This window comes from Panthera pardus, unplaced genomic scaffold, assembly GCF_024362965.1.
Source record: "Panthera pardus isolate Hobbes unplaced genomic scaffold, ASM2436296v1 HiC_scaffold_2, whole genome shotgun sequence".
Classification (NCBI taxonomy): Eukaryota; Metazoa; Chordata; class Mammalia; order Carnivora; family Felidae; genus Panthera; species Panthera pardus.
Genome location: NW_026526765.1, coordinates 9 through 15,353, shown reverse-complemented (window position 1 = coordinate 15,353; position 15,345 = coordinate 9). Strand labels below are relative to the sequence as shown.

At 46.7% G+C, this 15,345-nt stretch overlaps 1 protein-coding gene across 3 annotated transcripts in view; it reads right to left on the bottom strand.

Annotated features, from left to right (window-relative positions):
* The window catches only part of PLEKHG4B (pleckstrin homology and RhoGEF domain containing G4B), an 87,505-nt gene extending 80,554 nt beyond the window's left edge, over positions 1-6,951 (bottom strand). For 2 of the 3 annotated variants that reach the window (XM_053906827.1, XM_053906828.1), the window contains exon 1: positions 6,366-6,527. In XM_053906827.1, the coding sequence (XP_053762802.1) occupies positions 6,366-6,404 (39 nt within the window). In that variant the 5' untranslated portion in view covers positions 6,405-6,527. Of the gene's footprint in view, positions 1-6,365; positions 6,528-6,896 lie in introns of those variants that run through there. The other variant, XM_053906826.1, reaches the window with a different exon arrangement.
* Positions 6,952-15,345: the final 8,394 nt, after the last annotated feature.

Below are 15,345 nucleotides of genomic sequence, written 5' to 3'. Positions count from 1 at the left end.
ATAACAGTGGTGAGTGTTGCCTAAGACATATTTAACCAGGGAGATGAAAGACTTGAACACTGGAAGCTACAAAACAGTGTTGGGAGGAATTAAAGAAATGGGAAAACATCCCAGGTTTATGGATTGGAAGACTTAATACTGGTAAAATGTTAATACTATTCAAATCAGTCTACAAACTCAATGCAATCTCTCTCAAAATTGCAATGACCTTTTCTCCCAGAAATGGAAAAGATAATCCTCAAATTCATATGGAATTTCACTGGGCCCTGAACAGCCAAAGCAATCCTGAACAAAGTTGGAGGACTCACACTTCCCAATTTCAAAACCCACTACAAAGCTACAGTTATCAAAACGGTGTGATTCTGGCATAAAGACAGACACACAGAACAACAGAAAAGGACTGAAGATCCAGAAATAAACCTGCACAATTACGGCCAGTTGACTTCCAACCTAGGTTTCGAGACTATTTAAGAAGGAGAAAATAATTTCTTCAACAAATGGTGCTGGAAAAAGTGGATGTCCCCATTCAAAAGAATGAAGTTGGACCCTTACCTCACACCAAATACAAAAATTAACTAAAATGGATCTATGACCTGAATATAAGCACTAAAATCAGAAAACTGCTAAAACATAGACGTAAATCTTCATGATCTTGCAGATGGCAATGATTTCTTAGATATGACACTAAAAGCACAAGCAACAACAGAAAAAAATATATAAACTGGACCTCATTAAAAATAAAAACTTTGGGGTACCTGAGTGGCTCAGTCGGTTAAGTCTCTGACTTCTGCTCAGGTCATCATCTCAAGGTTCATGGGTTTGAGCCCCACAATGGACTTTGTGCTGACAGCTCAGAGCCTGGAGTCTGCTTCAGACTCAGTGTCTCCTTCTCTCCCTCTGCCCCTCCCCTGCTCATTCTCTCTATCTCTCTTTCTCAAATAAGTAAACATCAAAAAATTAAAAAACAAAACTTTGTGCATCAAAGGACACTATCAAGAAAGTAAAGGGACAACCAACAGATAGAACAAAATATTTGCAAACCATACATCTGATAAGAGTCTAATATCCAGAATATATAAAGAACTCTTAGAACACAATAACAAAAAGATAAAGAACCCAACTTAAAAATGGGCAAAGGACTTGAATAGACTTTTTTTTTCAACAAGCATGTAAAAAGTTCTCAACATCAGTAGTCATTAGGGCAATGCAAACCAAAACTACAATGAAATATCACTTCACAGTCATTAGGATGACTATAATAATTAAAAAAAAAAAAAAAGAAAGTAACAACTGTTGGTAAGGCTGTGGAGAAATTGGAACTCTCATACATTACTGGTGGATATGTAAAATGGTTCAGCTACTGTTGAAAACTGTTCAGTGGTTCATCAAAAAGTTAAACACAGAATTACCATATGACCCTGAAATATACTCAAAGAAATGAAAATATCTTACACACAAAAACTTGTAAACACATGTTCATAGCAGCACTATTTGCAAAAGCCAAAGGGTGGAAACAGTATAAATGTCTATCAACAGATGAATGGATAAGAAAATTGTGGTATATCCATGCAGCAGAATATTATTCAGTCTTAAAAAGGAAGCAAATTTTGACATATGCTACAATATGGATAAAATCTTGAGGATTTTATACTAAGTTAAATAAGCCAATCACAAAAAGACAAATACTATATAAGGTCCTTAGAGTAGTTACAACCATGAGGACAGAATGTAAAACGTCAGCAGGCAGGGGCTGGGGGTGGTGGCAGAACAGGAGCCACTGTTTAACAGTGACAGAGTTTCAGATTCACAGGATGGAGGGGTTGTGAGGACTAACAGTCAGTACATATAAATTGTATGTTATATGTATTTGAGAATAAAAAAGACACATACTATATGATTCCACTTATACAAAATATTCAGAGTAGACAAGTCCACAGAGAGAGAAATCAGACTTGTGGTTCCAGAGGATGGGAGAGGCTGGAACAGGGAGAAACTGTTACATGGGTGTGAGGTTTTACTTGGGGTATGGAGATGTTCTGGAACTAGGCAGAGGTAGTGGAATGCACAGCACTGGGAACGTACTAAATACCACTGAATTGTTTGCTCTGAAACAGTTTATTTTATGTGAATTTCACCTCAAAATAGTATTTAAAAAAATTAGTTCCAGAACTTTTCAGAAACTGTGCTAGTATCTGTTGTCATTTGTTGCTGTTGTTGCCCTACCCCACCAACTCTCCCATGTGCTTTCCTACTTAAATGTTGTACTTTAGGGAGAGATTACATTCTGCCTGCATCACTGGTCACCGAGATCCTCTGGGTTGTGGTCTCAGAAGGTCAGAGTCTCTGGACATGCAAATGTGTTCTCAGTTTGAGAACTAAATGCTCACTCTGTTACCCAGTGTGGTGTGCTAGGCTGAATAAATCCCAGTTACGTTTTCTTTAGTCTTTCTGAATAAGCCATAGGGAGGGCTCCAGGACCCTTGATTTCAAGTGGAGTTCATGGCCTATTGATTTGTCACTTCCACAAGACGTTTCTTTAAAAAATAGACAATTATATTATTAAAATAATTATAATTGTAATTCCTCTTCTCGGTGATATCTTTGAGTGTCAACATACCTTGAAGATAACTTCATTGGATATTTTTCCTTAAGGGACTTCAAAGATAAAAGACAAAAAAAACCTTTTTTTCATCTCTTATTTTTAGGAAAATCTCTCTCCCTTTCTATCATAGGATCCCAGAATAATAGCCAACGTTTATCGAGCACTTACTATATACCAGACACTGTTTTAAGCACATTATGCTACTACTGTCATCCCTGTCCTAAAGGTGGTAGGATGGAGGGGCCTGCCTGCCTGCCTGCTCACTCAGTGGGGAAACCAGGACTGGAACTTGGCTGAACAGAATGCATCCTCAGTCACCGAGCCCTCTGCCATGGTGGCACACTGCCCTATGTCCCATCCTGGCAGGAAACAGAGCCGGAGAGATCCCAGAGTCATTCTGCCCTCTTCACTCTCCAGGTAAGAACACCGGCCTGCGGCTAATTCTGGGTCAAAGCTGTCTACCAAACCGTGGTTCCTCTACTTGACAATGAAGGGGCGGGTCACCCTTCTCCTGGCTGTCCCTTCTGTTCATTTAAAGTTAACTCAGGCATTTCTTCTCTTCTGCTCCGTGCACCACTGTCCCCACCCCAAAACACACATGCAGAACACATTCATTACCTCGAATGGGGTCTTGTCAAGCCTTCCCTATAACTGTCTCGGACCTGCTTTGACCATTTGACACTTAGACAAGGTCTCCCAGACTCAACTGTAACCCAGCTGCTCCCTCTGAGGTGGTTGTTTTCATTCTCAAAAGTCCCAGGAAGTGATGTTAGCTTAGGTCAGGGGCGAAGCAGTAGACAGAAATCCCACAGGGTAGGCTCTGTATCTGTGTGGCCCACAGGAGGTTGGGGCTGGGCAGGGGAATCAAAATGGGCTTCAAAAGAGGGGGTGGGTAAGCACCACGTGCCAAACATTTGTAGAGCACCGACTTCAAGCCATGCACTATTATAAGCACCAGAGAAGCAAGTGAAATGAAGCAAAGTCGGTACTGCCTGGGGAGACAGGCGGTCAACAAAGGTGAGGCACAAGGTGAGGTTAGTTCAGACCCTCCCACGGAGGCCCTAGTATGGTGAAGCCAAGCAGGAAAGGTGCTGGGGGTGTGTGGCTGTGGAAGGGGTGCAGGCAGGATGACCAGGGGAGCTTTCTGAGGGTGACACCTACTGAGGCTGGGGGTCTCTGGGTCCAGGACTACAGGCAGGTAACATTTCTGTGGGGCAGGTGCACATACCTGCCACCTCGCTGACTTGAACAACTCGAGTGCCGAATTTCAAATTAATTTATGTCCCAAACTGTTGTAGGCCTTAGATTTCATCCCTTTCTCAGGTTTAGAAACATCAGATGTTTTAAAGTCACGTAGAAGAAATTTACTGCAAAGTATCTTTTTTCTTGTTGTTTTTGTTTGGTTTTGGGGTTTGCTTGTTTTTGTGTTTTAAGTAGGCTTCACGCCCAGCATGGAGCCCAACACAGGGCTTGAACTCACAACCCTGAGCTGAGATCAAGAGTCAGACGCTCAACTAACTGAGCCACAATTTGATTTTATCAATTTTGGGGAAAATTCTGTAAGGTCAGATACTTGTCTAACAGTATCTGAAAGCTCTTCGAGAATTTGGGCCCAGGTGTGAACCGAGGCACCTAGAAACACCTGAAAAGGTATCCCAGCTCTAAGGACAGAAGAAGCCTTCAACTTAGGAACATTCAGCTGAATGATGAGCTGGGTTACCTTTCAAGAAGCATCTACATATCCATTTTTAAAGTAAACCGATATGGTGCTCTGAGGTAGGCAGGCTGTGATTATTCCTTTCAATGAACAGACTGAAGCTCAGAGAGGCCGAGCTACAAGGCCAAAGGGCAACAGCTAATAGAGGGCGGATGTGGGTGCACATCAAACCTCCAAGGTCCCAGGACTGCTCTCCAGGCACCAGGCCAGGGTCCAGAGTCTCTTTCCCACCCCATAGGCACCTGCCCTCCCTGGCCCCTTGTAGGGTAGATGGGTATCATGGATGCCTTCTGCTCAGGGGACCCCAGGTTCTCAAGGTGCCCCAGGATCAACACATGCAGGCCAGGATTTGCCGCCTCTCAGCCCACCCCTCTGTACCCCCACCTCCTTCTCTTCATTCCCTGCCTCACTAGGTACACACCGACTGAGTGGCAGGCCCTGCCAGGGGTGCAGGGATACAGGAAAAGGAGCCCAGAGCTGACAAGGCAGGAGGGTGAATCCTGAGCAGGGGTGCACTGCTTCAGGGCACAGCTGTGTGGAGAGGAAACCCGCGCTGCTTCAGGGCTGCTTCTCGGTGTAGAATGGGTGACTAGCAGGTTCTGAGTGATTTTTATTTTTGTTCAAACACAGAGAGAACGCACATTAGCTCTGTTTGGAAGGAGGGAAGGAGGGAGGGAGGGAGGGAGGCAGGCGGTGGCGTGTGAACGGGGCTTGAATTATTCTCACAAAAAAACGCTGAGATCTGGGAATCTGGGGTTTCCTGTGTTTGGCTGGATGATACAACCAGTGAGCGCACATCTCAGAGAGCCTGGGGGCAAACTCAGGGCCGACTTTATTTCCTTAGCCTGGCATTTTTGGGATGCTTTACAAGTAAGAAAGTACTCATGGGAGACCACCAAAGGATGACACAGACACAAGGGTCCACGTGTCACAGAGGCCACTTCAGACAAGGCCCGCACGAATGGGATGAAACGATGAGGCCTGCCCTGGGTGCCACAGGTTAGCCGTCCTCTCGAGGCCCACCTGGACCATCCACTTGTCCCCCAAAGCACAGTGAGATCAAGACGTGGGGTCGCATCAGGGTCAGGAGTGGGTTTATTACCTCAGTGTCGGATGTCCAGCACACAACACGGACACGGGTCCCTCAGGAAGGGAAATGTGTTGCTGGTAACTGTCTCAGAATTTGAGTGTATTTCTACTGAGAGCAAAAGGGACATCTGAAGTTCCTCCCAACCCAGAGATCCCGTGAATCTGAAGCAGGTTCGGGGAGACTGAAAGCAGAATCTCACTTTGTCCACTTTGAAATCCCTCCGTGAAGCTGAGAAGCCCCCCACCCCCAGCGCCCACAGCCGCCTAAAGCTCAGCCAGTTTAACACAGCAGATTCGTAAGCTATTAATTATGCACAGTTTCAACTGCATTTAACTTAATTTTTTAATTATATGTTTTAATTCTTAATTAGACACCTTAAAGTATCAACTAAACTTTTTAAGTCGAACTGCTGTGGGTAACAGGAGTAGAGTGTAATTATTACACCAAACACTCTGTAATCCAGCTTCACAGGAAAAAGGGGAGACAAACCCAGCACACTTTCTGCATTTCGCACGAAGAAATACAAAGCCGTGTGTCTCACGCTTTTCCAAACCTGAAAGGCCCCTCTTGTTTTCCTCGACTACCTTCGTTACTGAAATCGACGGAGTTCCAACCGACAAATCAATCGGTATTTTCTTTAAGCACAACTTCTTTGTCTTTGAGCGCCCTAGTTGGCCGGTTCGCCCTCCGTGCCCAGCTAATAAATAACGAGACTACAGCAACCACTGGCACAGGTGCTTTTAGGGCCCCCCCCCCCCCAGCACTCCCTTCAGAGCCTAGCCCTGCAGACCTGTCTCGAAAACCACACTTTTCTCAGAAATATTCATGAGGTTAAGGCGAAAGTTTGCTAAACTGATCTTCAAGTGACCGAAGAGTCAAAGCTTCCTCCCCGCCCCCCCCCCGGCAGCGGCGGCCCTCAGACCCCCTTCCCTGCCACCCACCGGCCGGACCCCTACCTTGGTGCCGGAGCCTTTGTCGGCCGCGCTGAGAGCCATGGTGGCGCCGCCTTTGTCCCGACCTCGGAGGAAAACGTTCCCATAAAGGCCACTGTCCGGCGCGCGACTCTCCCGGCGCCCCGCCCGCCACGCCGGAGCCGGAGGCGCGAGTCGGGCGGACCCCTCCCCGCGGGGCGGACCCCCTCCCCTCCCCGGAAACCCCCCCCCCCCCCCCCGGCCTGGAGCAGACACCCCCCCCCCACCGCGGACCCCCCCCCCCCCTGCAGAGCCCCTCCCCGCGAGGCGGACCCCCTCCCCCTGCAGAGCCCCTCCCCGCGGGGCGGACCCCCTCCACCTGCGGAGCCCCTCCCCCTGCAGACACCCTCCGTACGAGGCGGACCCCCTCAGCCGGCAGACCCCCTCCCTGCGGGGCGGGCCCCCTCCCGGCAGACCCCCTCCCTGCGGGGCGGGCCCCCTCCCCTGGCCGACCCTCTCCACTCCGAGGGTGGCAGAGGGGCCGGGAGGCCTGCGGGGCTGGGGAGCCGCTCTCACCTCCCGCAGGCGGACCCAAGGCCCAAGTGCCCTCACCTGGGCGGCAGTGGGGGCGGGGGCGCGGGGCTCCTCCCTCCGAAGCGGGTGGGAGTGGGGGTGGCGGGGCGTTTGCTTTTACTTTTGTTCTCACAAAGCCTCGGGACCTGGAATAGTGTTCTCAGACCAGTGGCTGCATCGGATTTCCCCCAGTGTAGACAGACTCGTACGTGATTTCCACTGGCATAGATGGACTAGCCTTCTCTTCCCGTCCAAGTGAACACATTGGCTGAGGGGATGCTCTCCCGGGGGAGCCGCACTGGCGTTGGGGGTGGGGGGTTGTCTCACACAAGAACCAGTCAGGTCTCTAACCCTGCATTGTGCCTTCACTGGAAACATGGGCACTGGTTCATCCCACCCAATGCGGGACAAATGTGCTCATTTAGGGATAAAGTTCAGTTGTTCAGAGAAATGAGCAGCTTTGGAGGGAAAGACTCCTGGCCACAGGTTCCAGAATAAAGAAAGGTAACGAGGGCAGGGATGAGTTGCCCTCCCTCACCCATCACACTGGCCTTTTTGAATTCTTCTGATTGTCCCCTGCCTCAATCATCTTCTCTACCTCCTGGAACCTCCAGCCCTGTCTCAGTACTTGGGGACCTTTATTCCTAAAGCCCCCTAACCATCCCTGCCTCATCCTCCTCTCCCCTGCTCTCCTTGTGGGAGTCCTGCCCATGATGCTTCAGGAATAGGAGCCATGCTTTATTATTATTATTATTATTATTATTATTATTTTAAACATTTATTCATTTATGAGAGACAGCACAAGCAGGGGAGGGGCAGAGAGAGAGAGAGAGAGAGAGAGAGAGAGACATAGAATCCGAAGTAGGCTCCAGGCTCTGAGCTGTCAGCACAGAGCCCAATGCCGGGCTCCAACTCACGAGCTGTGAGATCATGACCTGAGCCTAAGTCAGACGCCAACCGGCTGAGCCACCCAGGCGCCCCCTAGGGACCATGCTTTATAAACCTGTGTGGTCCCAAAGCACCTGCCAGGACAGAGCTCGGGAGTGTTGACATGCCTCCAGAGCAGGCGACTTTGTCCCTGGTGAGCTCCTCCAGGATCCAGAAGCTGGCCTTAGGGGAGGTTGACAGTGCCCGGGATGCCTGGTCAGGGTGCAGCCCCAGAATCTCACTCTTACTGGAGGTTTCGGAGCCTGTGAAGCTCACTCTTCCACATCTGTTGTGCAAAAGGAAAGCAGAGCCCGCACAGGAACAGCCACAGTTTTTAAGAATCTGTTTCCTTCTTTGTTGTGTTTCCATAGAGCCAGTAGTGTTTTCTAAGTTTTTTCCAAAAATTCTGAGGTGGCTTGATTTATTCTCAAAGTACTCATGGATCACCTACTTTTGGTCAATCCTTGCATGGCCCAGTCAAGCCCCTGGGGGTCTGATATTCCGTGGAGGGAGACAAACAATAAACCAATGAACGGAGAATAAAGCACAATAAAGCAGATGGTCCAGGTGAGAAGACTGTACAGGGACCAGAAGAGAGTGTGGGAGGGATCTGCTTACTTCCATGTGTGCACAAGCTCTGGGGTGGGAATGGTTCTGTGTGCTTGAGGAAGGAAGGCTTTGTACCGGGGAGCATGGTGAAGGGGGACGGATGCAAAGCAACTGAGACTGGAAATGCTGCAGAAATAAGTAGGTCATGATAATGGGCTTTGTTTTATTCTGAGTGTTGTGAGAAATCACTGTGGAGAGAATGTGGGAAGGAAGTGACGTTATCTGATTTTTATTGCAAACATGTCACCCTGGCTGCAGTGTGGAGACCACAGCTGGTCAAGGCAGGGAGACCCATCAGGAAGCAACTGCCATAGTCTCAGTGAGAACGATGGGCTGGGTTGAGGTGGGAGTGACAGAGGTTGTGAGAAGTGGCTACAGTAGAGGCAGAGAGAGCTGGGAGGACAAGCTGACAGCCAGATCCCTGGGAAAGGAGTCAGGGAGAGAACAGCTGAGATGGACAGTGGCCTGCGCCAGCTACAACTAGCACACTCTCCTGCTCGCAGAAACCGGAGACTGCAAAACTACATGCCTCGGATCCCTTGCATCTGAGCCTACAGATGTGCCTGGTTTTGCTAATACACGCACCACATGACACGTGGAAGGAATCGCGGGAAGTGGTGTCTCTCATAGTGGATTGGCGGTAGAAGTGTTTGGTTCGCACAGGTGCTGTAATATGCCCAATATCTTATAACACATCCCTTGCCGCTTACATTAGCTACAGTAGATTCTAGTGCCTGCAGTTAGGAACCAGCACCAGAACAGCAATTCAGGGATTTGAGGCCTGATCAGCAGGTGGAGGTTGGCCCCCTTGACTGAAGTGTGAGAGACTGGAGGAGAAGCAGGCTGGGGCGGAGAAGGCAAGTTGACATGGAGACATCTGTTAGATGTGTGGCATCCCAGAGCCAGATAAAACATCACGAGAAAACTGCAGACCAATACCCCCGATGAATGCTTGGAGACACGAATAACTCGAGCAAAACTTTAGCAGATGGAAACCAACAGCATATTAGAAAGGTTACGCACCATGAACAAGTGAGATTGATTCCAGAAACGCAAAGGTTCTCCACACCAGAAAAACCTATGGAGTGCGTCAGATGAACAGAACACTGACGGGGGCGGGGGGAGGGGGGAGATTATCTCAACCGACACAGAAAAGATAGTTCAAAAACTCCAACACCATTTCATGATAAAAACTCTCAGAGAACTTTGATTAGAGAGAAAATCCTCAACATGGTAAACGGTATTTATGGAAAATCCAGTTAACATCATTTACAATGGTGAAAGACTGAAAGCTTTCTCCCTAAGCTCAGGAATAAGACAAGGATGCATGTTTTCGCTACTTCTATTCGACATTGTGCTGGAAGTTCTAGTCAGAGATGTTAGAGATAACAAAAGGAAATAAAAGGCATTGGAATTGGAAAGGAGGAGATAAAACTATCTCTATTTATAGTGACATGATCCGAGAAAGTTATTTGAACTAATGGATGAGTTCAGCAAAGTTGCAGGGTACAAGATCAATACACACAAATCAGTTGTGTTTCTATACTCCAGCAATGAATAATTTAAAAGGGAAATTAAGAAAATAATTCCATTTATAATAGCACTTAAAAGAATTTAATACTTAGGACTAAATCTAATCAGGGATGGGCACGTGGGTGGCTCAGTTTGTTGAGTGCAGACTTTTGATCTACACTCAGGTCTTGATCTCTTGGGTCATGAGTTCAAGCCCCACCTTGGGCTCCACACCGGGCGTGAAGCCTACTTAAAATGTAATCAAGGCAGTGAAAAAGTTATGTGCTGAAAACTACAAAACATTGCTGAAAGAAATTAGAGATGATCTAATTAATGGAAAGACATCTGCATGTTCCTGGATAGGAAGACTTAACTATATCAAGATGTCACTGCTACCCAAACTGATCTGCAGATTCAACACAATTCCTATTAAAATATCAACAGCCTTTTTTTTTCTTAATGGGAAAGCGGATCCTCAAATTCCCATGAAATTGAAAGGGTCTCCTAATAACAAAAACAGTCTTGAAAAAAATAACAAAGTTGGAGGACTCACATTAATTTACTACAAAGCCACAGTAATTAAAACTCCTATGGTATGGTTCTGGCATAATGACATACATATAGACCAATGGAATAGAAGAGAAACCCCAGAAGTAAACACCTGCATATATGATTAAATTATTTTCAACAAAGGTGACAAGAACATTCAATGGTAAAGGACAGTGTTTTCAACAAATGGTGCTCGTAAAACTGGACATCCACATACAAAAGAATGAAGTTGGACCCTTACCACATGCCATATAAAAACTAAAAATAGATCAAAGGCCTAAATGTAGGAACTAAAGCTATGACATTTTCAGGAGAAAATGGGGATAAATCTTCATGAGCCAAAAACACAAGCTACATAAGAAAAAATACATAAATTGGACTCCATCAAAATTTGAAACTTTGGTACATTAAAGCACACTATGAAGAAAGTGAAGACAACCCACAGAATGGGAGAAACTATTTGAGGGTCACATATTCAATAAGGAGTTAGTATCCAGAGTATAGAAAGAACTCCTAAAACTCAACAATAGGGACAAACAACCTAGGTAAACAACAGGCAAAGGAGTTAAATAGACATTTCTGCAAAGATACACAGAGGGTTAGTGAGCGCATGAAAAGATGCTCAACATCGTTAATCACTGGGGATATGTAAATCCAAACCACAGTGAGATACCACTTCATGATCACTAGGATGGCTATGAAGAGGAGAGGATGGGTAATAAATGGAGGTGAAGAATGGAGAGATTAGGCCCATTGCACATTGCTCTTGGAAATGTAAAGCACTTCAGCCTCTGTGGGGAAGGGCAATGTTCTGGAGCCAGATGGTGGTGATGGTTGTATCAGATGTAAATTTACTAAACATCACTGAATTGTACACTGTAAAGCTGCTGAAATGGTGAATTTTATGTTATGTGAATTTTACCTCACTAATAATAAATCGCAAATAGAAGAACTGAACATGAAAAGCAAAACCTTAAAACTTAAAAAAAAAGAAGATTTGGATGAGATTTGGATAGGGAAGTATTTCATAAATGCAATGCACGAAGCCTCGACTATGAACAAAATGATTGATATTTGACTACTTTAAAATTAAATGTAAATTTCATATTGCTGGGTGATAAATTTGAAAGATAAGCCAGAAAATGGGGGATGAATCTGTTGTAGCCAACTAATGATCAGGATCCAGAACACAGAAAGAGTTCCTAAAAAGTAAGAGAGAGAGAGAGAGAGAGAGAGAGTCAGTCTAATGGAAAATTGGGCAAAGGTTAAGAATTGGCATTCAAAAGATTAAACCCTAATGGTTAATGAACCAAAAATGCTCACACTTTCTAGTAATTAGGAAAATGCAAGTGTAGACAAACTCTCATGTTTGCCATTTAGCAAAGTATTTATGGCCTAAAAATATGTGAAGTGAAAAATAGTGTTTATAAAATACAGTATCAAGCTAAAATATTTAATGTTTTAGAATACTAAGGTGTAAAAATCCCAAGTATTTGGTGTTTGCTGAGAGTGTTGATAGTGAACTACAGAGGATGTGGAAAAGAAACTTCACATTCAGGAAATCCCCCAAAGGCACACACACCTGACAGGAACACTTGCAATGTTCAGGGGCTCACGCAGTCCTCACTACGGCACTATCACGCCAGTGGCAGAGGCACCTTAAATGTCCATCAACATGGGAACAGAGAAGTAAATTGGGCACTTATACAAAGGAGCACAACAGATTAAATGAATGAATACAGAGAAGCCTCCAAGGCCATGTTGAGTAAAAAAGACAGCAAGTTACAAATGGATCAGAATGGTGTGGGGTCATTTAGGTAAACCCAAAACGCTCTGGATTGTTTATCAGCACATGCCCATGCTGTTACAGCATAAACTCGTGCATGGGATGTCACACACAGGTTAACGTCTGGTCAGATCTCCCTGTGGCCCATGGCACCTGTAACGCCTTTTTTCTGTGTGGAATCTTGCCCAGTGAACCACAACATTTGCAGCGAATCGTGGTGTCGGGGGTTCTGCTGTGGAAGCTCCAAGGGCTGGGCTCTTGACTCAAATTGGTTTTCAACTTTCAATTGTTATTGTATTCTACATTTGCTTCTGCTTTCACTTTAAGGTTTAATCAGACATTACCTTGGGAAATATGCTGGCCACAGACAACAGTCATATGTGAAACAGCTGAATGGGCGTCCTGGTGAGGCAGGGTGGATGGAGCTTGTATCAAACGAGAATTCCATAAAGGAGCTGCCCTCTTTGTGCATCAGTGCAGTCGCAGTGCTCGGGGAGCCCCTTGCAGCAGAACGCTATGCACCTACAGGGCGTGGTGGAAATTCTCTGCAATGGAAGTTCCACTCACAGACCAAAGGGAAGCCTGTGCAGGGGCCAGCTTGGGTGCTCTTTGTGGAGCAGCTGTGTGCACTGGGCGTAGCCTGAACAGGCCAGTCCCATCCTGATTCAGCCCTTGGTGCCTTCCCTCTGTCTCCCTTCTCTTTCAGGCTCTCTCACACTGCTGGCATTCTTCTTGCCCTCCCTTCCTGACCTCAGACATCCTCTGCACTGGACCAGCTTGCCTTTGAATTTTTATCCTTTATCTCTCAAGAGAAAGGAAACACAGGCCGTGGCAAGTAGAGGAAACTGTGTTTAGGAGTGGTATGGATACTGCTCATTCATTAACCCCACCAGAGCGGCCATGAAGTGTGCCTCCCAGGGAAGCAGCAAAGAGAGGAGGGACCCCTCTCTTCTGTACACCAGTTGCGTTCTGGACACTGACGTGGACATGCACAGATGGCAAGCTCTGCTCTTAGAGGCCTCCTGTCCCAGTAACAGAGATAGCCCTAACCAAATGAAAGATGGGGGACGAGACAGGGAGAGCATGGCTGAGATCCAGCTGTAGATATGAAGCTCACTGCCCAGAGGTTAGAGGTCAGGCCCACTGCACAGAGGGAACAGCAGGCACAGCAGCCCTGAGGCAGGATGAACACAGTGCATTCCAGGACTACAAAGGGAAGGTGTGGGGGGCAGGAGACATGGCCTGTGCGGCTTTGGGGCGTCCCTGGGGAGATGACCGTGGCTATGCATTGGCTTTCTGTGGCAGGAAGAGGAAGTGTCTGGTGAGTGGGCAGGGGATCCCCTGCTGACCGTGCCATGAGACTCCACCACTAAGGGTCAGGGCCCTGGTGGGCTGTGGGCCACAGCTGCATTTTGGCCTTTGCCATTTGAGCATTTAGGTTCTGTTGTTTGAGCATTTAGAAGTCTTCAATAAAGAGATATTTTTGAGCATGCTCTAAGACCCAAATTGGTTATGAATTCTGCCCTTCATTTACTTGTGTGTAGAACATTTTAACTGTTCATCCTTTTTATTTTACAGATACCACTTATATTTAACATCTGGCTGGTTCATTTCATTTTATTTCAACCCATTGTTATTCCAATAAGTTATAGTAAAGTGACAGAAAATATTAGCTTTCCAGGTGAATGTTTCCACAGTCAGAAAACAACAGAAAGTGGCCAAATGACTGTGGCTGCCCTCATGACATGGGAGCACAAGCACACTGTCCTCATTCCCGGAACAGGGCTTCTGCTTTGAATCTGTCCCTGTTCTTGATGCGGGCTGGCCAGCTGACCCCATCCACAGGTCATGGAGCACACTGGGAACGGTTCTGTTAGCTGAAAGGGCTTGTCTTCCAGACAGCCCCCTTCACAGCAAACACGGAACGCTGAGCAGAAATCCTTATGTCCTAGGCTTCCCCACTATGCTTCTCAGAAAACTCTCCAACATTTGCTCGTTGAGGACAAAGTAGGAAAACAAAGACGACCAGCCACTACTTGCTTGAAGCAAAAGTAAAAGTTGTACTAAAGAAAAGAGCCACATGTTTGAAAGTTTTGCTGTAGTATTTAAATGTTTTTTTCTCAAATGATCGGCAGTTTGTATATAAATATGAAAACTCCAAGACCATTGAGACAAAAATTTTTAACATCTTGAAAGTTTCTAATATGTTAATTTGCCAATTCTTTGGAGAAACAAAATTATACCCCTCTATCATACCAGGGCAATCATGGAGCGTATGAATTAAAATTGTTTCCAGTTTAGAAATAGTCAAAATGAAATATACTGAGAGCGTTTAGAAAATCCACCTGTTGTAATCCTGCAAACCCATCACCCCCTCCAGGGAGCTCAGTGGGAGACGTGGGGACCTTCTGCTCACACTCATTCCATTGTACTCAGGATTTTACTCTGCTGGGGTTGAGCAGTGGTGCACAAAGGGAGACTCAGGCCCTCCCCTCCCACAGAGGCAAACATTCAGTCAGCCTTGGAATGTGAGTTATTTCAGAGCAGGGCCTCCTGCGTGTTACAGCACCCTGGGGAGGCCTGCCCCTGAGGACACGGAGAGCCCCTGCAGAGGTAAGCCATGGTGTGGGCTCGGAGGCTGCAGGCCTGAGCCACCAGACATCAGCCAGGCCTGGGCTTCAAGAACATCATGGAGGCTCCAAAATACAGAAAGTCCTGATGACCCACCTCCCACTCCTACAGAAGTTGCTTACTGCCCTTAAGTCAGGCCTGAGCCAGCTTTAGCTGCCTTTAGTGGAGGGTGGGGGGAGGAAACAAGTGGAAAGTCTCTCAGAGCTGCAGACCAGTCACTCTGTGCCCACAGGGACCTTGCGTTGTCGCTGCCTACCCTCCACCCGACTCCTGCTCATTTGCAAATCTCAGCTGAAACCCCACCTCTGCCAAGCACCCCCACCTCTCTAGTCATGCTGGGGCCCTTTCAAAGGCTCTCCCCACAGCCGTAGTTACCCTTGTCTGGTGTAACTTTGCATGTTACTCCTGTGGCTGTCACCTAACATCTGCCTTCCCCAC